Source organism: Nicotiana tabacum, chromosome 17 (assembly GCF_000715075.1).
Source record: "Nicotiana tabacum cultivar K326 chromosome 17, ASM71507v2, whole genome shotgun sequence".
Lineage (NCBI taxonomy): Eukaryota > Viridiplantae > Streptophyta > Magnoliopsida > Solanales > Solanaceae > Nicotiana > Nicotiana tabacum.
In genome coordinates, this window is record NC_134096.1 from 111,881,427 (window position 1) to 111,905,965 (window position 24,539).

The 24,539-nt window shown below is 41.2% G+C and overlaps 1 protein-coding gene across 3 annotated transcripts; it reads right to left on the reverse strand.

Moving 5' to 3' along the window:
* Positions 1–766: 766 nt before the first annotated feature.
* On the reverse strand, positions 767–4,882 carry LOC107777614 (protein GID8 homolog). 3 transcript variants are annotated; one of them, XM_016597669.2, is made up of 7 exons: positions 4,730–4,882; positions 4,218–4,377; positions 4,008–4,114; positions 1,671–1,802; positions 1,258–1,414; positions 963–1,097; positions 767–869 (listed from the first exon to the last, which is right to left on the reverse strand). In XM_016597669.2, exons 1-6 carry the CDS (start codon positions 4,781–4,783, stop codon positions 976–978), a joined length of 732 nt encoding a protein of 243 aa, XP_016453155.2. In that variant the 5' UTR covers positions 4,784–4,882; the 3' UTR covers positions 767–869; positions 963–975. The 3 variants fall into 3 exon arrangements, with proteins under 3 accessions (XP_016453155.2, XP_016453154.2, XP_016453153.2); XM_016597668.2 differs by having other exon boundaries at positions 767–880; XM_016597667.2 differs by having other exon boundaries at positions 767–1,097.
* Between the last annotated feature and the right edge of the window lie 19,657 nt (positions 4,883–24,539).

The following is a 24,539-nucleotide window of genomic DNA, read 5'->3' on the forward strand; positions in this document are numbered from 1 at the left end:
TTTAATGAACATCCAAGGAGGAGTGTTATGAAAATAATTATATTGTGGATGTCCATTTATTACTCCGCTATAGATAATCTTCCTGAAGAATATTATCCATTTAGTACTCTGTTGAAGTTTATCTACAAGCAGCTGATGCAGGCAGGTTGCAAGCAGCTCAATGAAATGATTTGCAGCAACTTCTTATTAAACAGGCAGGTTGCAAGCAACTCATGCAGACAGCTTACAAGCAGCTAAAGAAAAACCTTGCAGATGCTTCCTGAAAAGCCTCGCAGCTGCTTCCTTTCTTCTATAAATAGAGGATTTTTCAGTTCATTATGTACATGAGTTTGAAGTTGAATAATATATCAATCTCCCTCTATACTTGTCTTAAGTTTATTTACTTTACAGTCTTTATTTTATAACAAGTGCTACATTTGGCCTATTTATCTTCTATGATTAAGGCAGCAATAGCTTCAAAATTTTAAACAACTTTTTAATTTTTTGAAAAGAGAAATATTTTCTCAACCAAACTACTGAAAAACTTTTCCTTTTTGGCGTTTCATTGAAAAGCATTTCTTTCTTTTTTTGTTGCAAAAATACGTAAACATAAAAAATTGAGATACTTTTTATTTAATTTTATTTATTTTTGCAAAAGCTCTTCTTTGAAATTTGAAGAAAATGCCACCTGAAAAACAGCGGACGCAAGTGGAACTAAATAAGGTACATGTACCACCAAATTCACAAGTTCTGAAAAGTCACACAAATTCCAGTTTCCACACAACACTAATGAAAAGCACAAATGGATTCATGTTTGTGTAACCATGATGTGGGAGGGTCCAACTCGGCCTGTGTACATAGAGTAAATAACTGCACATCCTGCTGCCAATCTAACATATGCCTAAGCAACAATAAAAATTAAAATAAAACTGAATCTACCAGCAACAAGTGGTTTAAAGAAAAAGAGTACAAGGTCTTCTTGCCTTTGATCATCTTTCAGACAGCAGGATTTTCAAGTGACGCCGTAGAAAGATTGGTTATGCGAGGATATACTGCTTTTTCATCAAGCTGGTTCTGTGCCCATATCAACATTTTCAATAGGCTTGGAAGCTTTGGATCTGTTGTTTTAATCAAGATGAATCATAAAAAGAGCATTTAATGTCAAGAGCATCTTTAAGTAAATGTTCAAATTAAGCTATAACAATAATTAGCGCTCTCCCTTACAGAACTGTGTGGAGACCTATATCAACAGTGATTTTTATTGGAAATGGGACTAACCTTTTTCATGACTTTGGCTGGTGAGAATTGCCGCATTTACCTCACTTGCGGTCTTTAGACGCTGTGATACATCTAGAAGCGCTCCAACTGGGCAGTTAGAAACATCTTCAAAAGCCAGTAATGCAACAGTCTTCTCCAGTTCTTCTAAGAAGGCTTGCTGTAGAGTTATTGAAATTTAGTTAATAGAAAAACCATGGAAACACTCCCCAGTTAATAGGTTTTAATGTCCAGTATATATGAAGTTCAGCCAGATAAGATTTGAGATGTAGATGTTATATGAAATTAAACAGTGAGTTAGATTGAACACTTGCTTTTCTTCTTCGATAATATAGATCGAGTGAAGATGTATGTAGCCTTGGAAAAAAGAAACTTACAGAAATTACAAAAATAGTATTCTAAAGATGAATAGTTACATTTTCTTCTCCCCTTGGAGCCAGTTCCTCTTGAGCGAACTCCAGAGCTTCTTCGACCTTTCCATTCCTTATCAACTCTATCAGCCTTTGCTGTTGGAGATGGAAAAAGAGTTGTGGATTTGTATCTAATATCTGCATTCAAGAAGGTAAACATAAGATACAATCAACTCAAACTATCTAAAAATCAGCGCTTATTGCGACGTAGCTTCTAAGAATCAAGATTTTCTAGAGTGTTAAGCACAAGTTAGAAGATTATCTCTTAAATTTGAGAGAAAAAAAGAAAAAAAGAATGAGGGCCTGGAACCCATTGCCATGCATAATAGCACAGGTTAGAAGATTCATCCAAGTAAGAAAATAGATCATGGTCTTTTTTGGTCTCATCTAAGACAACAAATTATAAACTCGTTTCCATGTCATCAACCACCCCGAAGTTTGGATGCAAACATTTTATATATATAAATAGGGAGGGTTCAAATCAGAGGTGGATCCAGAACTTAAACTCTATGGGTTCTTAGTATTGAACTCAATATATACTGAAAGTTATGGGTTCATATTCACAATTTATTTCAATTTCAGTGAATTTTTGCATATAAACTTGTACTCCGCGTCAAAAGTCAGATTAGAAAATCATTACAAAATCAGATTAGAAAATCATATATGACTACATCCGTCTCTGGTTCAAATGATCAAAGTCAGATTAGAAAATCATTTTGTGCAGTTTGCATCAGGATCTTCCGTCCTAAATTTTGTATTCCTTCAGCTCTATCCAGAAAATATTTCTTTAATCCGGAAGAGGCACAAGCTAGAGATAAAGTAGAAAAAGCAAAAAAAGAAAAAGTCAAGGATAGCACAACGATAGAGCAAACTTCAAACAAGCATATGTTTGCTGGAGTCAAACTAACAAGATCCAAGAGTGAGCATCAAATGCCTTAATTGCTTGAGCTTCTACCTTAGCATACTAAACAAAGATGCAGTGCCTATGTGTTTTCTTATATTCTTAAGGATTTAACTGCAAATTTATCAAAGTTGCATTAAAACCACAAATCTTCCAGATGAAGAATTTTCTGACACAATATCGACCTCAGGGGGAAGAACTCTCCATTCCGTGCTATCTGCTTATATTAAAGAGCTTCTCTGTGGTCATTTCAAACAAAGACAATTTATTGTCCCCTCAGTTATATGTTCATACAAAAGCTTGCTCGAGCAGAATCATGATAAGAAGACTCTTAAGATCCATAACCAAGCAAAAAATTCTGTGACTAAAAATTCTCCTTGGAGTTTATGAAGAACTTCAGACAGAATTCAAGCTCATAAGAAGGTGATGCGACAGCTTTGTTTGGAAGTCTATAACAAGGGCCAAGCTACCACAGAATAGAAGACAGGTTAAGAAAAATGATTAATAGAGTCCACTTACTGTTTGCACTAACTGATGGCATGTGCCAGCAACAAAGGTTACAAACTTTTCTAAGGAGTTAACGGTTCCACTGGGAAGTGAGAAACAAGGACCTCTTTTTAACTTCTGGACAGAAACATAAGTTAACAAGGACAAACACAAAGGAAAAGGCAAATTTAAATCATAAGAACTATGAAGCCTGTTGTTCCCAAGGAGATGACCAAATGATTGATGCATGGTGTCAGTCTAGGTGGATTCGTCAAGGTGCACGCAAGAACCAGACAAAACCCATGTCCGGGGAAAAGGAGAGGGGAAAAAAAGGCAAAGAGGAACTACGATAAGTGCTTGATCACATCCACTCCATGATTTAACTAATTGAATGTCAAGTTACCGAATTAGAACAAGACTTATACCTAGTGCAAATTCATTTCCCCTCTTCTACTCATTGATGAACAAATAGTTGACAGTAAAATTGAAAACACAAATGGACATTTGTCTACAGTGGCATCGAGACTCATAAATTGGATGTGCCTAATTGTAATCTTATTCTTTTGTTGAGTCACAGGACAAAAGTGCCCTCCGCAGCTGATGCACTTTAATAATTCCTTATCATCTTCTGTTCTATTGAATTCCCTGTTTGCTGCCATTCTCTTGGAATTTCACTCTTAACACATACAGTGAACGGATCACCCGTCTATCTCTCAGAGACACACACAGCAACATGGAAGCTTTACTATGTTTTACATAAAGAATGGATCAGCATACATAATAAGAATCAAAAAGGAAACACATGCAACCCACGAGAAACTTTAAAAAATTTCCACTAAATAGCAATTGTGTTTATAATGTGAGATGCCACGCTAGTCACATGTTCATTTTAATCAGCAGATTAATAAATGTAAAGAAATGCATTAGAAGCAGAAAGTGTAAAGGAGCAGGCGTACCTCAGGATTCAAATCATTAACCTTCTCAATTGCATCCTCTACATTACCGGACTGCACAGCCTTTTTAACAGCCATCCGGTCAGTGATGGTAGCAAGATCTATATCAGCTATTAATTCATAAGGAGAAACAAATCTTAAACGAACGCAAAAAATAACTTAAATGCTGGAATAAAACATAACATGAACATCCAAAAGATGACACAAGGATACGATCCGTCCCAGATTCCATTTTGAACTTTTCTGCAGCTTCTACATAACCCTCTGTAACTAGAAAATTCATTACCAATCTATTCATATCCTCTTTTCTAATCTTTACATCATTGAGCCTTTTCTCCCAATCTTCTCTGGTGATTACTTTCTTTGACGTGGCCTGCAAAATGAAGAAAAGAAGGAAAAAGATAAAATAAATAGATTTCCTCACCTCTTAACAGAACCAAGTTCAACAACAACAAAATTTGATCTAAATAATGATGAGGATAATTCATTAACAAGTTAAACCATATGCAGCATCCTACTATACCATAAGCAAATACAATAACTAAAAAATAAAAACAATAATAATACGCGGTTAAAACAGCAAATGACTCCAATACAAAACTCAACATAGTAGAACCTTATTACTACTTTACCAGATTCACACATTCAAAATTGGGGAAAGGTAAAATAATTTCTAGAACGAAAATTCGAAATTCGAGAAAAAATTAATAGATGAAAAGAATTACCATCGCTTCTTCAAAATAAGCTAATTGGCGAATGACAATCCAGAACAATGACATCAGTTTTCAACAATGCACCTTCATGCCCATATAAACACTTCACCTTGATATGAATTGGGGAAGAACTGAATTGGAGGCTCACTCAAATTACCAGAAATACCCTCTATTAGAACAAAAAAGAATGAAGAAATTACTAGGGGCAATAATGTTATCTTACATTATTATTGACTAAACAATAGATTTTGAATAATTTAATCAATATGAATATTTATAAGTTGTGAAAATATTGTAGAAATAAATTGTGTAAGATATTATGGAACATTTCGGAAAAAAAAAAAAAAAGAACTTCAGAGTTTAAATCGCATTAGAGGATCTATCTACTAAGGCTGTGACCTAACCGTCAAAAAGAAAATATAATAAAAATTAAAAAGATCAAAATTTAAATCTCTTATAGACAACATTACGTGAATCTGGAACTCATGGAAATACAAATGAAATAAACTCTTTGTTAAGCTTTTTTTTCTAAATATAATATTTTATTACATAGGAAATTATTCATGTTTACCCTCAAAATTGTATAACAATTGAATTTGTACGTGATTTTAAGGATACATGATCTAATTTGATACAAAACTAGAAATCAAATTAATGTTGAAATAAGCAATGAAAAAATAAATGCAAACCACGCAAGTTGAACAATCTTAGCCTTGAATGTTAGTCACGCTCGAGTCAGAAATGCTTTTTTCGGTGCCGGAACAGAATGACAAGATAATGAGAACTAGAAATAATAATATATTCCTTTGTGATGCGTGTTACAGTGTTTTGAATGAATTATCAAACCCCTTTTATATACTAGAGGAGTCCTATTCTAGGTACATTTCTATAAAAGGAAAAAATCTCTTGATTTGCTAATTGCCAGTTCCTTATTGATATGTGCAGAGATTCTCGCCGTAATATCCGTCCGGTTGCGGATATTTCGGTCTTATGTTAGTTACCCTCGAGCTCGTTCGAAACTAAGGTCGACACCACACTCAGTTTTCCTCGAAGGTAAGTTTTCCGACCTCGGGTTCTAGCTCGGTGAAACTCGAGGTCGATCCTCAGTCCGTGGTCTCCATGTTCCAAACCTAATATACCAAGTTGAATTCGAGCTCGACTTCAACCGTATATAGATAGTCCCCTCGTTTTTCGGAGAATAATCGACGAGAAACGATATGAGTCTCTGATATCTCTCCTCGATGTTCCTCGTCAGAAACGACAAATTGAACGAAACGTCTCGTCAGTCACATCTTCATGGCATTAAATGCTCGTCAACCGCTGGTCGGCCACTTACGGCTTTGAACCGTCATTTGGAAACTATAAATGTCCCCTTCTTCATTCATTCAAACTTTTTACATCCAAATCTTCTCTACTCTTGTTTCTTAGAAATTTCAACACTTTTCCAGTATTAAATCTTTGGCTATTCTGAAATCTTTTCACAAGAACTTCAGAATTGTTTTTACCATCAAACTTAATCTTTAAATTTCCTCTCTTTCCTTCACCTATCAAAGAAATGGCGAAGACTTCAAAGTCCGTTCCCCAAAAAGAAACTCCCTCTGCCTCGCGACCGATTGTAGAGGAAAACGTTTCATCTGCTGCTACTGAGGAACCGACACCGGAACCTCTTCTGAAAATGTTCGTTCCTACGGGGTGCCCAACCGGTGCCGATTTCAAGGTCGAGAAAACTTCCTCGGTACCGGGTCGGTGTGAACCGGTCTCCAGATATATATGCTCGGTCACCGACAACTTACTCTCCAAGGTCAAGGAAGACTGCAACTAGGCTGATAAGTACGTGGTGGTTCCTTCGTCCGAGGAAGCGATTACTACCCATGTGAAGTTTTTTTTTAAGTGTTTACACTTATCCCTTCACATCGGGCCCCTTGGATCCGATCAATGTCGCCTTCTGTAAGAGGTACGAGGTGACCCTAGGTCAAATTCATCCCTCTTTCTGGAGGATAGTAATTCTTCTTGGCTTCTTCGTAAACAAAATCGAAAGGTGTCCTTTCACCATCAATCATCTCATGCGTCAGTACAGCCTCCGACTCTATCGAAGGGGACTAATAAAACTTGCCCGTCGGGCTAGTAAGGCTCCATTCTCGAGCATCGACGAGGATCGGGACTGAAGCTGGTTAGGTCGATTTGTTCGAGTGAAGACCTGGATTTAATCTCGGCTGAGGATATGCCATTTCCCGAGAAATGGAACATGAAACGTAAGTATAACCATGCCTTCAAGATTTCATTTATCTTTTTCTTCCTTTCTCACCGATTTTTCGTGGTGGTGCAACTGTCGCTCGGATTTCGGATGCAGTTCCTCGACTCAAGGATTGGGTCGAAGGCATCGTGTCCCAGAAACCATATTCCGAGCGCTCGTGGCGCGAACTTTCAAAGGGCCGGTGGGAGGTCCGTTCTCACGATAAGATTCCGCTCTCGACTGAACAACACTTATGTCTCCGTGCTGCCGAGCCTTTACTTCTTTTTCTTTTCTTTGCAGGTCTTTCTAAGGACGTTGCAATGAGGGCCCCATCTGGTGATGAAGATATCCTCCCTGAACCATCTGTTTGAGGCAGGATAAAGAGAAGAAAAGAAAACGAGCTTCGAGAAGAAAAAATCGAGGAGGAGGCTGGTGCGCAAATCCACCGAAAGTATCAGCTCCCGAGAGCTACCATCAAACTCACTCAATCAGTTAAGGGATAAGTCCGAAGAAGAAGAAGCTTCTGAAGTGGTGGCCCATGTGCGGCCGCAGTTCGAGGGACGAAAGGGCCCTGAATTAGAGAGGGGCAGCACCGAATCACCCCGAACTAGGGGGCCGGTGGAGAGGCAGTGGCCGAAGCCTCAGAACCCGATGGAGGCGAGGTCGTTTTGCCTCAAGTTTGGGAGATCGATAAGGAGGCCGCGACCGATGTTTCTCAGGCAGATGGCAATGCCTCGAAGGATGCACTTAGTGTGATAGATCTCTCTGAGTCAGCTACGTTTACCGACTCTATGATCAACGAGGCCCAAACGCTGAAAAGTCACCTTGGCGAAGGGCCCCAAGGGGTAGCAGACTTTAACAACTTCTTTGATGGCTTAGATTCTACCACCTCGGAGGACGTCACCGAGTTGGGCGACTTATCGATACCAAAGAAGAGACCATCTTCGGGAGCCAGCGAGCCTTCTACAAGTCCGAGACTAGTAAATCGGTTCCCAGCTCTGAGTGCAGATCCTGACCAGAAGTGGTCGATTATCATGTCCATTCCGGAGGATGCTCGGATTCTCTTTACCCCCGTAGGGGGTTGCCAGTTATCTTCGGTGCCTGGTGACTGAAGAGGATAAAGCTAAGATGGACGAGGTGGAAGCGCCCTGCCTTTTCAACGAAGCACAACATGCATTAAATCTGGTAAATTTGAACGCCTCTTTACTACGTACTTAGGTTAATTTGCAAACAACCGTAACTCTTTTCTTTGTGCTTGCATTCCTCGGTGCTTCATCACGAGACTTTTCTCCGATATAGATAAGAGTTAAACCATCATGAGACCGAGACTCGGGATCTTACTGAGAAGGGGGATGCTTATAAGCTTCTCAATGAGAAAATCCAGGCTGAGCTAGAAGAAGCTCAGAAGGAGCATGCCGACCTGGTCGAGCAGGTAAGAAGAGTATTTGAAGTTAGTGATGATGAGTCAGACACATTGGCTAACGATCCGAACCTGCAGGTTCAAAAGAAACTTGACCACATCGAGCAGGTCCAGGCGGAGGTGGATACGGTGAAAGCTGAGGCCGAAGAATGGAAAAGAAATATGGACCACCTGGCCTCGAAAAAGGAGACTGCTCGGGCACAATTGGTTCGACTGAGGTCCAGCTCTGGGATGCAAAGTAAAAGGCCTTGGTACATGCAAAAAAGATTGAGGAGCTCCAGACTCAGCTGAGCTCGACGGTCTCGATCAAGAAAATTTGGCTAAGGAACTTGAGGCAGCCAAGTCTGAGGTTGCCGTGGTTAAGGCCGAGGCCGATGAGAGGGTAGCCCAACACAAGGCTGATGCCGAGGCGGCTCAGGACCAAGTGAGAAATATGGTGGAGCATATGAAGTGGCAATCCCGAAGGGAGGCCCTTGGGGGAGTTCATGCTCGGGGTTTTGACCTATTGGCTGAAATCGAGAATGCCAAGGTATTCGAAGCCAAGGCCAGGAAGCTGGATTTCCCTGAGGAGGAAGATTCCGAGTGGTCTGAAGATTTGGGTTAGTCCGAAGGTGACGGAGACCCCGAAGGCGATGATGCGGCCATCGGCAAAGACTAGGCCACTTGGGATGTTTTTGTCTTTTGCTTTTTGAGGCCGTTTGGCCGTTGTAAAATTTTGTATCGGGGTTATTTGGCCCTTGTAAAAAGAATTTTGGATATGAATATATAAGGCTTTCTTTCCTTTCACAACTTTTGAATTTTTTCCTTTGCTTTATTATTTGTATTAACAAAGATCGAAATGCCTTAGCATGAAATAGTTAGGTTATGTTCGAAGGTTCAAACAAAACTTGCCTTTACATTATTATGTTTTAAGGCATCCTGGGAGTTCGGTGTTATCGAAAACTTTCTCCCGAAGTAAGCAATTTAGATTATAGTCTGCTGAGGGTAGCCTTTAGAATCGGTTATGAATTTTTTTTAAAGGCTTTGTTTTTGTCACGGGTCTCGGACGTCTCCGAGCCGTGTTAATATAGCCGTAGACTTTTTAGTTTGGGTGTCGCCCTGTGGGCTTGCTTTGCCGAGTTATCCGGGCTTGCCTAAGATAACAATCCTTGAGTGGGGGTGGCTGTGGCCTTTGAAATTCGGGGTTGCATTATAGGTCTTATGCTCCCGAGGTCAAATAGCTTGGATCGTTCGAGTTTATTTTCGGAAGGCAGTCCCCGAGTGATTGTTTGAGCTCGGCTTAAGACGGCCCTTGGGCTCGAAACCTTTAGGGGATCGAAAGTAGGGAATTCCTTAAGAAATGCAAAGAAAATTTTTAAAGGACAAGATGTTTGCAAAGAAAAGACTTCTCTTTATTCTTGTGTATAATAGTAATACATGTGTATATGCTTTGTGTCAGGGTTCGAGCAGTCTATGTGGGCACGGTGCATTTGACCGTCTGGCCCTTATATTGAATCTTATCGATCGAGACCCTTCAATCATGAAGTCTCTTTCCATGCTAAAGTCGATATCAAAGGGTAATGCCCCCCAGTGTTCGAGGTTGATCGAAGAGAGGCCTCGAATATTGTTGTGATCATCGTCACCGGTTCGCTACCAGCCTTCGATTATAAGTTAGCACGATTTACTTGTTTACTCATTAAAAACCTTGTCGTAAAACCCATTTGGGACTAAATCGGTTCAAAGGAAAAAGAGTGCAATGCGTGCTTTCAGACCTAAAATCTCATATCGTCCCTCATTGGCTACATGCAAGCGTTAGTTTAAAATGTAAATAAAAGAAAGAACAGGGACGTACTGTCATGACCCGAAATTTCCACCTTCAGACCGTGATGGCACCTAACATTTCACTTGCTAGGCAAGCCAACGTTAGAATAATATTATCTATTTTAAAATAATTTTTAAATTTAGTAATAACAAGGAAGCAAATGCGGAAGCAATTTTGAAATAATCCATAATAATAACGGTGTCTAAATACCATCCCAAAATTGGTGTCACAAGTGCACGAGCTTCTAGAATAAATACAAATAAAGGTCTGAATAATATAAAGCTATCTGAAAATAAACACACAGCTAAAGTACAATAGACGGGGACTTCAGAACTGCGGACGCCATGTAGTTATACCTCAAGTTTCCTCTGATAGCTGAAATCCGAGCAAGTTTATGGTACGCTGCTGGGACCAACTCCAAAATCTGCACAAGAAGTGCAGAGTGTAGTATCAGTACAACTGACCCAATGTACTGGTAAGTGCTGAGTCTAACCTCGACGAAGTAGTGACGAGGCTAACGCGGTTCACTTACATTAACCTGTACGCAATATTAGTAACAACAACAATAATAGGAATAAATCAGGTAATTCATTTATAATAATTGAAGATAACTCAGCAGTCATAACCAATTATCATTTCTATTATTTCTGTTGCAGCGTGCAACCCGCTCTCACAATATATCCACATTCAGTTCTGTTGCGGCGTGCAATCAGATCCTCCAATATTAACTTTTTAACAAGTCTGTTGCAGCGTGCAACCCGATCCTTCAATATTGACTTTTAATAAGTCTGTTGTGTCGTGCAACCCGGCCCTCCAATATTGACTTTTAATAAGTCTGTTGCGGCGTGCAACCCGATCCTCCAATATTGACTTTTAATAAGTCTGTTGCGGCGTGCAACCCGATCCTCCAATATTGACTTTTAATAAGTCTGTTGCGGCGTGCAACCCGATCCTCCAATATATTCATTATAATCAATCATGTTGCGGCGTGCAACCCGCTCCTCCAACATTTTCATTTACTAATTCTTATAGAAGAAATTTTTTCAATAAATGTAACAATTAATATAAAATTATGAGACAACAATCATACAATAATTATGGTTTAATTATGAAGCAAACAATGACAAATAGCAAATTATTATGGAAATCAGGGAGCAAATAGGCAGTTTAATATTTATTATGCTAAATGTCAAATAACAATTAAGGCACATAATTCAAATAGTATGTAACAATTAATGCAGGAATTCAAGAATTTATATTTGCAAAGAATAAGAGAGAAACAGTTATTATAATAATTAATTTATGATTAAAAATAATTTATGATTTTTCAAGTAAGCAGGCAAACAATTAATTTGACGACGTATAGACACTCGTCACCTCGCCTATACGTCGTTTACATGCAATTCACATAACAAACAATTTAAGGGTTCTATTCCCTCAAGTCAAGGTTAACCCTGACACTTACCTCGCTTTGCAAATTCCAATCAATTATTCAACCACAACTTTTCCTTTTAAATTTGCCTCCGAAAGCTTCAAATCTATTCACAAACAATTCAATACTAATCAATACTAATCACAGGAATTAATTCCATATGAATTTATAAATTTTCCGGATAAAAATCCGAAATTCATTAAAATATTCGGCAGTGGGACCCACGTCTCAAATCTCGAAAAAACTCACGAAATTCGAACACCCATTCCGATACGAGTTCAACCATACCAAATTTGTCCAATTCCGATATCAAATCGACCTTCAAATCTTAATTTTTTGTGTTTGGAAAGTTTACACAAAAATTCCAATTTCTTCCATCTAAATCCGAAATAAATGATGAATATAGACATAAATTTGTGAAATACAATTACTATATGATAAAGAACACTTACCCAGTTCGAAATCGTAAAAAACTCCTTTGAAATCGCCTCTAAGCCGAGTTATAATTAAGGGTTTGTGAACAGTACCCTACGGACTGAGAGAAAAATATTTCGCAGAAGAACGCATTAATGCGGCCCATTATGCGGCCGCATAATCACTCTGCGGACCGCATAATGGCCGCAGAGTGAGCAGTAAGTTTGGCTAACTTAAGGTCATTTTTGCGGTCGATTATGCGACCGCATAATTGATATGCGGACCGCATATCGATCGCATAATCCCTCTTGAGTTTTTGCGGAGGGAGTTCTGCGGTGCATTATGCGACCGCAGAATGAGTATGCGGACCGCATACTGGTCGCATACCTACGCCTTAAGTTCAGGCCCCTGAGGGCCATTTATGCGGCCACTTTGCGGACCGCATAACCATTATGCGGTTGCATATGCGACCGCAGACCTGTGTCGGAGCACTATTTTCTTAATTTAAAACCCGACCCCCATTCCGTTAAAACACCCCACCTAGTCTATTTTGAGCTCATTTCTGATATTTCTAGTGTGTGAGAGAGAGGGTTCTAGAGGGAGGAACTAATTTTTATCAATCAATCTTCATCCATCACTCAAAGCTTGGAAATACTCAAGTAGAGCACTCAATTTCTTCATCCAAAAAGGTAAGACTTCATCACCCCAGCTCTTAATTTCAAACATAGCTATAATGGGGTATTAATAAGATGGTCCATAGGTGTGAGGGTTGTTTATCTTGCATGCATGTGATAAAGAGAGTGGGAAAAATAAGAAGTGAACTAGAACCATGAATGTTTTCCTAATTTTGGGTTCAATTTGTATATTGCTTAAATAGATTGAGGTTGCTAAGGGTCCCGAAAAATTGTAGATTCTAAAGAAACGCAATTGAGGTATGAATGGCTAACTCTCTTCTTCCTAGAATCGAACTCCTGGTGTCTGAATATTTGGTGTAAGTTCCAACTTGATCATACTAGAATTGTTTGCCTTAGTATGTTGGGTTGGAAGATTCATGTTCCCTAAATATTTTAGATGTTTGCCATGTCTTCATGCTATTTGAGAACGTGACTATGATTTTCCAAGCTCCTTCTCTTATGTGTGAAATGCCTTATATGATGGTACTTATCGACACGAATGATGACGTTATTTGATTGAATAAAAAGGTAAAGGCTTAAATTGTAAAATGTGATGAAGTGCCAAGAACTATTTAATAAATGAGGCTGTTTGTGCCATATAATGAAAGATGGGAAAGAGATGTGAATTGAGTGAACAAGTGGAAGAGGTTATGTCTCAAGTGAGATGGATTAGCCGATCGGGCCGTGATCGGACGCCATGCCGTACACATAGTGGCATTTGTGTTGGAACTATTGATTTACATTGTGGATATGGATATGTCTCACTTAGGATGGCTTAGCCGGTCGGGCCAAGATCGGACTCCGTGTAAAAACACAGTGGCATTATGAGTTGTGGCTTTGGCACTAAAGATTATTAATCTAAAAAGATGGAAAGATTGAATTGGAAACTATGTGAACCTTACTTGGTATTTTCTTTGTATTTCTATGAAGTACTTATTGATTATTATGACTGCCTTCTCTTTGTTTCACTATTCATTCTACTAAGATTAGTGTTTGCCTTACATACTAGTACTATTCGACAGTACTAACGTCCCTTTTGCCGGGGGCGCTACATCTTTGAATGGATGTAGGTGGTTCCATCGCAGATAGTGCCGATCGCAGATAGTGGTGCTCTCTTTCTCTCCTCACAGCAGTCCTGGTAAGCCCCATTTCTCCCAGGGGTCATGTAGTCCTTCTTTTGTATAAGTTTTCATATTTTGAGGTATAGTCGGGGCCTTGTTGCCGGTATTGTCATGTTGCTCTTTTGTACCCTTAGAGGCTCCGTAGACGTTTTTGTGGGTCATGTATGTATGTTGGGGCGGTCGTTGGATTGAGTTGAATTTTGGAAACTTAACTATGGCATAATGCATATAATGAAAAATGAACTAGCAACGTTTATATATTTATATAACTGATCTCTCCCCTGTTTTACAAATGGTGACGCATTCCCTTTTTGGATCATGAATGAGTTGGGTAGGAAAGGTTTACTAGGCTTGCTCGACCGGGTTCACTCGGTTGGGCACCGGTCGCACTCCCCGAGGTTGGGGCATGATAGATACACACACAGAGCACTTAGAGAATCACAAGGCACAACCAAATATGAAACAAAATAGGAGGACACATAGGAATAAGTAGATCCTGGATCAAATAGAACTGAAGCATCTCTATGGAAAACTGGAATAATACCTGTGATCACAACATCAGATGACTCGGCCTCGGGCCTAGTTGGAAAAGCATAAAATCGGGGCTGGGCCCCACCACTCTGATCTGCATCTCTAGGACGGCCTCTAACTGGCTGGCCTCCACCTCTAACGGTCTGAACTCCACCTCTAATGGCCTGACCTCCACCTCTAATGGCCTGACCTCCACCTCTAACTGCCTGACCCCTACCTCTAGCTGGATGAGCAGGCGGTGAAGCAACCAGTGCCGGTATGATGGCATGAGAATCTTGCCGAGATCTGTTACTAGCCAATCTAGGGCAATACCTCCTGATGTGACCAATGTTCCCACACTCATAACACTCATCCTGATGCCGTGGCTGCTGAAGCTGAAGCTGACCCAGATGGGCCAGATAACCACTGTAGTAACTCTGGAGTGGGGGTGCACAAATAGGAGCTGAATGTGCACTGAATACTGGCTGCCCAGAGTAAGGCATAATAGGACCGTGACTCCCTGAAGCACCAGGAGATACATAAAGTGCTGAATGAAACGGTTTGGGAGGATGACCCCTACCAAAATTACCCCGGCCTCCAGACGAGGCACCACTGTAACCACCGAACTGACGAGGCCTCTTATCGGACCTCTGCCCTCTTTCCTGTGCAAGAACCATCTCGATCCTCCTTGCGACATTAGCAGATGCCTGAAAAGAAATCTCACCTCCGGTCTCCTTGGCCATCTGAAGTCTGATAGGGTGTGTGAGTCCCTCAATGAACCTCCTCAATCTCTCTTCCTCTGTGGGTAGTAAAGGAGAGCATGACAGTCCAAATCCACAAAACTGGACTCATACTGAGCAACAGTCATACTGCCCTGCTGTAGACGCTCGAATTGCTTGCAGAATTCCTCTCTCAGTGTGATAGGGAGGAACTTCTCCAGAAATAGCTGAGAGAACTGCTCCCAGGTAAGTGCAGGTGATCCGACTTGTCGGGTCAATGTATAATCTCTCCACCACCTCTTGGCGGAACCCATCATCTGAAATACAGCAAAATCAACCCCATTGGTCTCAACTATACCCATGTTCCGCAGCACCTCATGGCATCGTTCAAGATAATCCTGTGGGTCCTCAGAAGGTGTACCACTGAAATGAACTGGAAAGAGCTTAGTGAACTTATCCAGTCTCAATAAGGCCTCAAAAGACATGGCAGGCCTATCACCGGTCTGTGCCGCAACAACTGGCTGAACTACCCCAACTGGCGGGGCTGTTGGAGCCTGATTCTGGGGAGCCATCTGCTCCGGGGCGGGAGTAGTGGGAGTTTGTGCTCCTCCCCAGCCTGTGAAACGGCCGGTGCCACTGGAAATGTACCATTTTTGGCCACACCCTCCATAAGACTCACCAATCGGACTAGAGCATCCTGAAGCACTGGAGTGGCTATGAATCCTTCCGGGACTTGAACTGGTCCAACTGGTACATTCTGAACCGGGACCTCCTCCTGGAGGTCTACCTGAGGTTCTACAACAGGTGCAGCTGCTCGAGCTCTGGACTGAGATCTACCTCGGCCTCTGCCTCGGCCTCTAGCACGACCTCGACCTCGACCTCTACCCCTGGCCATAGTTGCCACCGGGGGTTCTGGTCCCTGTCCATCGGTAGAAGTATTACGCGTTCTTACCATCTACGAGAGAATAAGAGTAGAATGGTTCAATCATCAATGATAGAATAAAATCGCATGACAGAATAAGAAATAAGTGATATTGTTCCTAAACTTCATAGCCTCTGAGAGATAAGTACAGACGTCTCCGTACCGATCCTTCAAACTCTACTAAGCTTGCTCGTGACTCATGAGACCTATGTAACCTGGTGCTCTGATACCAACTGTCACGATACAAAATTCCAACCTTCGGACCGTGATGGCGCCTAACATTTCACTTGCTAGGCAAGCCAACGTTAGAATAATATTATCCATTTTAAAATAATTTTTAAATTTATTAATAACAAGGAAGCAAATGTGGAAGCAATTTTGAAATAATCCATAAAAATAACGGTGTCTAAATACCATCCCAGAATTGGTGTCACAAGTGCACGAGCTTCTAGAATAAATACAAATAAAGGTCTAAATAATATAAAGCTGTCTGAAAATAAACACACAGCTAAAGTACAATAGACGGAGACTTCAGAACTGCGGACGCCATGCGGTTATACCTCAAGTCTCCTCTGATAGCTGAAATCCGAGCAAGTTTATGGTACGCCGCTGGGACCAACTCTAAAATCTGCACAAGAAGTGCAGAGTGTAGTATCGGTACAACCGACCCCATGTACTGGTAAGTGCTGAGCCTAACCTCGACGAAGTAGTGACGAGGCTAAGGCGGTTCACTTACATTAACCTGTACGCAATATTAGTAACAACAACAATAATAGGAATAAATCAGGTAATTCATTTATAATAATTGAAGGCAACTCAGCAGTCATAACCAATTATCATTTCCATTATTTCTGTTATAGCATGCAACCCGCTCTCACAATATATCCACATTCAATTCTGTTGCGGCGTGCAACCCACTCTCACAATATATCCACATTCAGTTCTGTTGCGGCGTGCAACCCGATCCTCAAATATTAACTTTTTAACAAGTTTGTTGCGGCGTGCAACCCGATCCTCCAATATTGACTTTTAATAAGTCTGTTGCGGCGTGCAACCCGATCCTCTAATATTGAATTTTAATAAGTCTGTTGCGGCGTGCAACCCGATCCTCCAATATATTCATTATAATCAATCATGTTGCGGCGTGCAATTCGCTCCTCCAACATTTTCAGTTATCAATTCTTATAGAAGAAATTTCCCCAATAAATGTAACAATTAATATAAAATTACGAGACAACAAGCATACAATAATTATGGTTTAATTATGAAGAAAACAATGACAAATAGCAAATTATTATGGAAATTAGGGAGCAAATAGGCAGTTTAATAGTTATTATGCTAAATGTCAAATAACAATTAAGGCACATAATTCAAATAGCATGTAACAATTAATGCAGGAATTCAAGAATTTATATTTGCAAAGAATAAGAGAGAAACAATTATTATAATAATTAATTTATGATTAAAAATAATTTATAATTTTTCAAGTAAGCAGGCAAACAATTAATTTGACATCGTATAGACACTCGTCACCTTGCCTATACGTCGTTTACATGCAATTCACATAACAAACAATTTAAGGGTTCTATTCCCTCAAGTCAAGGTTAACCCCGACACTTACCTCACTTTGCAAATTCCAATCAATTATTCAACCACAACTTTTCCTTTTAAATTTGACGAAAGCTTCAAATTTATTCACAAACAATTCAATATATTCAATACTAATCATAGGAATTAATTCCATATGAATTTACAAATTTTTCGGATAAAAATTCGAAATTTATTAAAATATTCGACAGTGGGACCCACGTCTCAAATCCCGAAAAACTCACGAAATCCGAACACCCGTTCCGATACGAGTTCAACCATACCAAATTTGTCCAATTCCGATATCAAATGGACCTTCAAATCTTAATTTTCGTTTTTGGAAAGTTTACAAAAATTTCAATTTCTTCCATCTAAATTCGAAATAAATGATGAATATAGACATGAATTTGTGAAATACAATCACTATATGATAAAGAACACTTACCCAGTTTGAAATCGTAAAAAACTCCTTCGAAATCGCCCCTAAGCCGAGTTATAATTGAGGGTTTGTGAAAAATGGAAAAAATCCCGTTTTTGGTTCTGATTTAAGTCACAGGGGTCAGGCCTTCTTCGCGTTCGCGAAGGTTTCCCCCCCGGCCTTCGCGTTCGCGAGGCATAGCTCGCGTTTGCGCTGAAGGAATGATCGACCCTCCCCAGGTGTGCCTAACACTACGCGTTCGCGAGGAGATGGTCGCGTTCGTGAAGGGTAGTGCCCTCATCGCTTCGCGTTCGCGACCAAGCCTTCGCGTTCGCGAAGAAGAAAAATCCAGCTGCCCAGTTTACTCTTCGCGTTCGCGAGAGTACCTTTGCGAACGCGAAGAAGAACATGCCAGAACACCTGCTCCAGCAAAATACCAGATTTTCAAAGTCCAAAACATCTCGTAGCCTATCCGAAACTTATCCGAGCCCTCGAGCTCCAAACCAAACATGCACACAGGTTCTAAAACATCATACAAACTTGCTCGCGCGATCGAATCGCCAAAATAACACCTAGAACTATGAATCGAATACCAAATCAAAGGAAGTTTTCAAGAAAACTTTAAAACTTATATTTTTACAACCGGACGTCTGAATCACGTCAAATCAACTCCGATTCTCACCAAATTTGGCAGATAAGTCATAAATATTATAGTGGACCTATACCATACTCCGGAACCAAAATACGGACCCGAGGTCAATAAATCTAACATCAGTAATTTCTTAGAAATCATTAAGCTTTCAAGCTTTTAATTTTTTCATCAAAATTACATATCTCGAGCTAGGGACCTCGGAATTCGATTCCGGGCATACGCCCAAGTCCCTAATCACGATACGGACCTATCAGAATTTTCAAAGCACTGATCCGGATCCGTTTGCTTAAAATGTTGACCAAAGTCAACTTAGTTGAGTTTTAAATCTCTATTTCCCATTTTAATCTATTTTTCACATAAAAACTTTTCGAAAAATTGTACGGACTACGCACGCAAGTTGAGGAATAATAAATGGTGCTTTTCGAGGTCTCTGAATACAGAATTACTTATTAAATTTAAAGATGACATTTTGGGTCATCACACGTACCTTAGCAGTAATATCGCTTCAAGTGAGTTATATTCCAGTTGTTCGGTAGTTGCTCGCCGCTCATTGTTCCAAGTTTGTAGGATCCTTTTCCGGTGATCTCGATAATTTGGTACGGTCCTTCCCAGTTCGGTCCCAATTTCCCTTCGTTCGGGTTCCGGGTGTTCAGTGTGATCATTCTTAGTACCAAGTCCCCGATATTGAAATATCGAAGGTTGCTCCTTTGATTGTAATACCTTTCGATTCGCTATTTTTGTGCGGCCAACCGGACAAGGGCGGCTTTGTGCCTTTCATCTAATAGCTCCAGGCTCGTACTCATAGCCTCGTCATTTGATTCATTTGTTGCATATCAGAATCTGATACTTGGTTCTCTGACCTCGACCGGTATCAAAGCTTCGGTGCCATAAACCAAAGAGAACGGGGTAGCCCCGGTACTGGACTTCGAGGTCGTACGGTATGCCCACAGGACTTCGGGTAGTACATCCTTCTATCTTTCTTTGGCATCAGTTAACCTCTTTTTGAGGTTTTGGAGTATGGTTTTGTTGGTAAATTCAGCTTGTCCATTCCCACTAGGGTGATAAGGTGTTGATAGGATCCTTTTGATCTAGTGGCCTTCAAGGACTTTGTTTACTTTGTTGTCGACGAATTGTTTCCCATTATTGCATACAATCTTGGCCAGCATTCCGAATCGGCATATGATGTAGTCCCAAATGAAATCGATGACTTCCTTCTCCCTGACCTTCTCGTACGCCTAGGCTTCCACCCATTTAGAAAAATAATCAGTCATAAACAATATAAGTTGAGCCTTATCGGGTGCCCATGTGAGGGGCCAACGATATCTATTCCCCACTTCATGAACGGCCATGGCGATAAAACCAAATGTAGAAGCTCCCCGGGTTGATGGATCATCGGAGCGTGCCTTTGGCATTCATCATATTTTCGAACGAACTCCTTTGCATCTTTTTCCATGTCGATCCAGTAGTAACAAACTATGACTATTTTTCGGACCAGCAATTCGGCTCCCGAGTGATTTCCACAGGTGCCTTCGTAGATTTCCCTCAAAACGTACTCAGTATCCCCCGGCCCTAGACATATTGCAAGTGGGCTATCGAATGTTCTTTTGAACAGAGTTCCATCTTCGGACAGGCTAAATCGGGTTGCCTTTGTACGCAGGGCCCTCGATTCTTTTGGATCCGAGGGTAGTTTACCGGTTCTGAGATATTCCACGTACTTATTCCTCTAATCCTAAGTTAGCCTCGTTGAGTTGATCTCGGCATGGCCTTCTTCCTCTACCTATCTCATAAGTTGTACGACTTCTCTCGAGTTGAACTCGTCGTCTTCGATCGACGACCCCAAGTTAGCGAGGGCATCGGCCTCACTGTTTTGATCCCGAGGTACATGTTGCAGAGTCCATTCTTTGAACCGATGTAATTTCACCTGTAACTTGTCCAAGTATCTTTGCATTCGTTCTTCTCTGACCTCGAATGTTCCATTAACTTGGTTTACCATGATGAGGGAGACGCACTTGACTTCGATCACCTCTGCCTCCAAGCTTTTGGCTAGTTCATGGCCTGCAATCATGGCCTCATATTCGGCCTCGTTGTTAGTCAATTTCATAGTCTTAATAGATTGTCTAATTATATTACCTGTTGGTGGCTTTAGTATGATGCCGAGTCCGGACCCTTTCGCGTTTGAGGCACAGATTCCCGAGGAAGTTCCTGAGTTAACCAATAGATCTCTTTCGACCTCGGGTATTAGGGCCGGCATAAAGTCGACCACAAAGTCTGCCAAAATTTAAGACATAATTGCGGTTCGAGGTCGGTACTCAATATCGTACCCACTTATTTCTATGGCCCATTTGGCCAAACGGCCCGAGAGTTTGGGTTTATGTATAATGTTTCTCAACAGGTAAGTAGTTATGACACATATGGGGTGACACTGAAAGTACAATTTTAGCTTTCTAGAGGCGCTTAGAAAAGCGAGCGCCAATTTTTCTAAGGTTCTACTAACATAGTAAATTGGAAATTGCGTACATTGCTCTTTCCGAACTAGGACTCCACTTATCGCTATCTCCGAGACCGCCAAGTACAAGTACAATCGTTCGTCTGCCTTTGGTGTGTGAAGCAGTGGTGGGCTCGATAAATACCTCTTGAGTTCCTCCAAAGCTCGTTGGCATTCCGGGGTCCACGAGAAGTTATTCTTCTTTTTCAACAGTGCGAAGAATCAGTGACTCTTGTCGGATGACCTCGAAATAAATCACCCCAGGGAGGCTATGCACCCGGTTAACCTTTGCACGGCCTTCACGTTGTCCACGACCGTGATATCTTCGATATCTTTGATCTTATCGGGATTGAACTCTATTCCTTGATTGGATACCATGAATCGGAGAAACTTACCTGACCCAACTCCAAACGCACATTTTTCCGGATTCAGCTTCATATTGTATTGCTTCAGTATGCTGAAGGTTTCCTGCAAATATTTTAAATGGTCCTCTACTCGCATGGACTTAACTAACATGTCGTCAATGTAAACTTCCATTATTTTTCGTACTTGTTCCTCGAACATCCGATTTACTAGGCATTGATATGTGGCACCGACATTTTTTAATCCAAACGACATTACTTTATATCAATATGTGCCGTATTTAGTGATGATGGAAGTTTTTTCTTGATCACCCAGGTCCAGCCGTATTTGGTTGTACTCGGAATAGGTATCGAGAAAATTAAGGATCCTGTGTCCGGCCGTGGCATCGATCATACGGTCGATGTTGGGCAAAGGAAAGGAGTCTTTGGGACATGCCTTATTCAAATCTTTGTAGTCTACACACATTCTTAGTTCATTCTCTTTTTTTAGGGAGTACCACAATGTTTGCTAACCAATCCAAGTATTTAACCTCCCGAATATACCCTATTTTAAGAAGTTTAGATCTCTCGTCCTTGATGAAAGCATGCTTGATCTCGGACTGGGGTCTCTTCTTCTTTTTGACCGGGTGAAACTTCGGGTCCAGGCTTAGCTTATGAGTGGTTATCTCCAGCAGAATCCATGTCATGTCAAGGTGGGACCAAGTGAAACAATCTTTGTTAGTTATAAGAAATTGGATTGAGTATTTCCCTGAGCTCGGAGGTTAACCCCATGCCCGGCTATACCTTTCGATCGGGCAAGCGTTCTTCCAATATGACTTGTTCCAGCTCCTCGACCGTCGATTTAGTGGCGTCAGAATCATCGGGGGCTATAAAAGATCTGGGAACCCCATAATCATCATCCTCGACTTCCTTTTGTTTGTTCGAATCTGCCGAGGATAGTATTGGTGATTGCTATTTGGACCAGTTTTTGACCATCTGGTTCGGATCCTTCGGTGTTGAGATTGCAGACGCCGGTATCACCTCCTCGACTGCGAACATTTTCTTCGCAGCCGGTTGTTCACCATAGACTATTTTGACACTGTTAGGTGTTGGGAATTTCAGTGCCTGGTGCAGTGTCAAGGGCACCGCCCTCATGTTGTGGATTCATGGCCTCCCGAATAAAGTGTTGTACCTCATGTCTCCTTCGATCACATGAAATTTAGTCTTATGGATGGTCCCGACGGTGTATACTGGTAACTTTATTTTGCCCTTAGTGGTCTCACATACCATGTTGCATCCGTTTAGAACTCGAATTGCATGCACGATTTGATCTTGTATACTGAGTTGCTCCACGACCCTTGATCGAATGATGTTGGTTGAGCTACCTGGATCAATTAACATACGTTTAATCCAAATTTTATTTACGAGTACAGATATTACCAGTGCATCATTGTGGGGCTGCACGATCCCTTCCGCATCCTCGTCGTTGAAAGATAAAGTTCCTTCTGGAATGTAGTCTCGAGTTCGTTTCTCCCTAGTGATAGATACTTTGGTGCGTTTCAAAGTCGGCCCATTCGGGATATCAACCCCACCGATGATCATGTTAATGACGTGTTGAGGTTCTTCTTGTTCTGCTTGTTTGTTAGAATCCTTGTTCTTGAAATGATTCCTGGCTTGGTTGCTCAAGAATTCTCGAAGGTGCCCATTGTTGAATAGACGGGCTACTTCCTCTCTCAGTTGTCGACAATCTTCCGTTCTATGACCGTAAGTGCCAAGATACTTGCACATCTGGTTAGGATCCCTTTGGTTTGGATCATACTGTAGAGGCCGAGGCCATTTGGTATTTTGATGTGCCCGATAGCTGATACAATAGAGGCAACATCGACATTAAAGTTATATTTCGATAGCCTCGGTGCTTCTTTAGGCCCGACGGACCTGTCGAAGCCATTTTTGGTTATGAGCCCCCGGTTTACTTGACCTCGGTCATTTCTCATTTCGTTTCTCATGGAGTTCTGCCCGGGCCCACTACTTCTCTGATCTCCATTATATGGATGGTACCGATCCCTGTTTGGCCTCGGTTCACGATCGATGTCTCTCTTGACTCTGTTTAGGGTTCTGATGGGATAGACAGACCTCGAAGAGGACCCAAGTTGATCATATTCGACTCTGATTTTCGATTGATACCGGTTATGTACCTCGGCCCATGTAACGGCCGGGTATTCTATTAGGTTCTGCTTCAATTGTTGTGAAGCCATGAGCTTCGAATATTGAGTCCTGAGTGAAATCTTGAACAACCCAATCATCAACGACCGGCGAAAGATACATTCATTCCATTTGAAAACGGGACACTAATTCCCTGAGCATCTCATTATCCCTCTATTTGACTTTGAAAAGGTCTGATTTCCTAGTCTCGACCTTGATGGCACCAGCATGTGCTTTTAGGAAAGAGTGCAAACATAGCAAATGAGTCAATAGAATTAGGAGGTAAATTATGATACTATATCATAGCTCCCTTTGACAGGGTCTTCCCATTTTTTTCAGTAGAACAGACTCGATCTCGTCGTCCTCCTACTCGTTCCCTTTGATGGCATATGTATAAGAGGTCACATGCTCGTTTGGGTCGGTCGTTCCGTTATACTTAGGTATTTCTGGCATACTTTTTTTTTGGGGATCAGCTTCGAAGCCGCGCTTAGAGGAAAAGGTTTTTGCACGAACTTTCTAGAATCTAGTCCTTTCAATATGGGAGGTGCTCCTCGGATTTGGTCTACCCTGGAGTTGTAGGTCTCCACCTTTTTATCGTTAGCTTTGATTTTCTTCTTCCCTGGTTCTATCCGCTTTGTTAGCTCATCGAGCATCTTTATAATCTCGGGGTTAGCCCCCGATTCATGTTCATTTGACCTTTCTATGATCGGTTCATCCCTGCGGGTGACTTCCCGGGGTGGATCAGGCTCAACCCTGCTCGGTGCACGACTTTGGTTTTGTAATTGAGCTATTGCCGCCTGTTGAGCCTGCAACATTTCGAAGATCAACCATAGACTAATCCCGTCTCCTTCAACGTTTTGTGTGTTTCGAGTTGCCGATCGGGCCCCACCA

What these genes read in the sequence shown, in the direction of transcription:
- LOC107777614 (XM_016597669.2), bottom strand. Translation starts at nt 4,783, where the DNA reads ATGTCATTGTTCTGGATTGTCATTCGCCAATTAGCTTATTTTGAAGAA. An exon ending in TTAATGATTTGAATCCTGAG is followed by an intron (nt 1,803 to 4,007) that starts GTACGCCTGCTC and finishes TCTTGAATGCAG; the next exon opens with ATATTAGATACAAATCCACA. An exon ending in CAGCCAAAGTCATGAAAAAG is followed by an intron (nt 1,098 to 1,257) that starts GTTAGTCCCATT and finishes TTAAAACAACAG; the next exon opens with ATCCAAAGCTTCCAAGCCTA.